This window comes from Pelecanus crispus, chromosome 1 (assembly GCF_030463565.1).
Source record: "Pelecanus crispus isolate bPelCri1 chromosome 1, bPelCri1.pri, whole genome shotgun sequence".
Lineage (NCBI taxonomy): Eukaryota > Metazoa > Chordata > Aves > Pelecaniformes > Pelecanidae > Pelecanus > Pelecanus crispus.
Genome location: NC_134643.1, coordinates 203726312 through 203728374, shown reverse-complemented (window position 1 = coordinate 203728374; position 2063 = coordinate 203726312). Strand labels below are relative to the sequence as shown.

General features: G+C 70.3%; 1 protein-coding gene across 1 annotated transcript; it reads left to right on the top strand.

The window, feature by feature from the left end:
- Positions 1–351: 351 nt before the first annotated feature.
- On the top strand, positions 352–1625 carry GSX1 (GS homeobox 1). The gene is made up of 2 exons (XM_075727567.1): positions 352–739; positions 1270–1625. The coding sequence occupies exons 1-2, from the start codon at positions 352–354 to the stop codon at positions 1623–1625; spliced, it is 744 nt and encodes a 247-aa protein (XP_075583682.1).
- The last annotated feature ends 438 nt before the right edge of the window (positions 1626–2063 follow it).

The following is a 2063-nucleotide window of genomic DNA, read 5'->3' as shown; positions in this document are numbered from 1 at the left end:
AGAAAAGAATATTAAATCGCGAGAGAATGAGAAAATAACCCCGCCAAAGGTAGAGGAGGGGAGAGGCCGCCTGCTACGGCGTGGGTGGGGTCGACAAGAATAGAGTACATTATGCAGTTCATTTAGTTAACAAGGGAAATAATGAGGGAGCGTGCGGCGTGAATGCCAAGAGAAGAGGCACAGAAAGCCTATTGAGCGCCCCGGCGCCGCCATCACATGGCGCGGGCGCTATTTAAAGCGGGCGGGCGGGCGCCCTTCAGCACCACTCGGGCTGGCCAGCGGCGCTGCGCGGGCGCTGCGCGGCTGCTGCGCGGCTGCTGCGCGGCTGCTGCGCGGCTGCTGCGCGGGGCCATGCCGCGCTCCTTCCTGGTGGACTCGCTGGTGCTGCGGGAGGCGGGCGAGAAGAAGGGCGAGGGCAGCCCGCCGCCGCCGCTCTTCCCTTACGCCGTGCACCCCTCGCACCCGCTGCCCGGGCTGCCGGCCGGCGCCTGCCACGCTGGCAAGGCCGGGCTGCTCTGCGTCTGCCCGCTCTGTGTCACCGCCTCCCAGCTGCACCCGCCGCCGCCCGCCATCCCCCTCATCAAGGCCTCCTTCCCCCCCTTCGGCTCCCAGTACTGCCACTCGCCCCTGGCCCGCCAGCAGCACTCCGTCTCCGCCGTCAGCGTCGGGCACGCACCGGCGCTCTACCAGGGCGCCTACCCGCTGCCCGACCCCCGGCAGTTCCACTGCATCTCCGTGGGTAAGGGGGGCACGCGTGGGGGGGGGGGGGGCACGCCTGCATGCTAACCGTGGTGGCTGCGGGGAGGTGACGGGCATCCCGGGGCCGGGGGGCGGGGGGGGGCAGGACCCTGCCGCAGGCACACGGCGAGGGGGGGGGTCCCTGCCCTGCGCCCGCAGGCTGGACGGGGAGTCCCGGCAGCTCTCTCTGCCGGTGCCCCGAGGGATGCGCGGGGGAAGCCCCGCTGCTGCCCGCCGAGCCTCCCACCCGGGCGGTGGGGACGGGGGGAGGCCGCCCCGGCCCCCCGTGGCTCGGGCTGCAGCGCGGCAGCCGCTTGCAAGGCCGCCGGCTCCCGGGGCGGGGGGTTGCGGCCCCGCAGAGGGGGCGGCGGGGGGGGCGCGGCGGGGACCGGCGGGTCCGGCAGGCCCTGACGGTGCTCTCCTCTTCTCTCCTCTCCTCTCCTCTCCGCTCCTCTTCTCTCCTCTCCTCTCCGCTCCTCTCCTCTCCTCTTCTCTCCTCTCCGCTCCGCTCCTCTCCGCTCCGCTCCGCAGACAGCACCTCCAGCCAGCTGCCCAGCAGCAAGCGGATGCGCACCGCCTTCACCAGCACGCAGCTCCTGGAGCTGGAGAGGGAGTTCGCCTCCAACATGTACCTCTCCCGGCTGCGGCGAATCGAGATCGCCACCTACCTGAACCTCTCCGAGAAGCAGGTGAAGATCTGGTTCCAGAACCGACGGGTCAAGCACAAGAAAGAAGGCAAAAGCAGCTCCCACCGGGGCGGGGGGGGCGGCCACAGCTGCAAATGCTCGTCCCTTTCCACCACCAAGTGCTCGGAAGACGACGAGGACTTGCGCATGTCTCCGTCCTCCTCGGGGAAGGACGACAGAGGCCTCGCAGTCACCCCCTAGCCCCCCCGACGTCCACCCCGGCTCCCCAGGAACTGTGGCGAGAGCAGGAGGGGGAGTCCTGCCTGCTCCAGCGCTGACGTGCAGCCGAAGGATTTTATACCGTTTTGTATAATCTGTGTAATTTACGAAGGACTTTCTCGCCTCGCTAGACCCCCGGCCCGTGGGGGCGGGTGTCCGTGCGCCCTGTTGTAAATAAACTGCTCCCTAGGACCCCAGGCGTCCCCCAGTAGTGCTGTCTCACTTGTCTCCCCGCAGGCACAGCCCCGGGCCCGGCAGGCTCCCCGCAGAGCCCCCCGCGCACCGGCACCGGCACCGGCGCGGATGCTGCGCGGCGGCGGGCGGTGCGGGCCGCCCGGAGGGATGCTGGCCCGGGGGTCCCGCCGGTAACTCGGCGGTGCCCGAAAGCCGGCGGACGGGGAGGGTTGGGGGCTGTTTGAG

Bases quoted from the DNA above. Each gene is read 5' to 3' on its own strand.
- GSX1 (XM_075727567.1), top strand. From the start codon at position 352: ATGCCGCGCTCCTTCCTGGTGGACTCGCTGGTGCTGCGGGAGGCGGGC. The intron at 740-1,269 runs GTAAGGGGGGCA...TCCGCTCCGCAG, and splicing joins GTTCCACTGCATCTCCGTGG to ACAGCACCTCCAGCCAGCTG.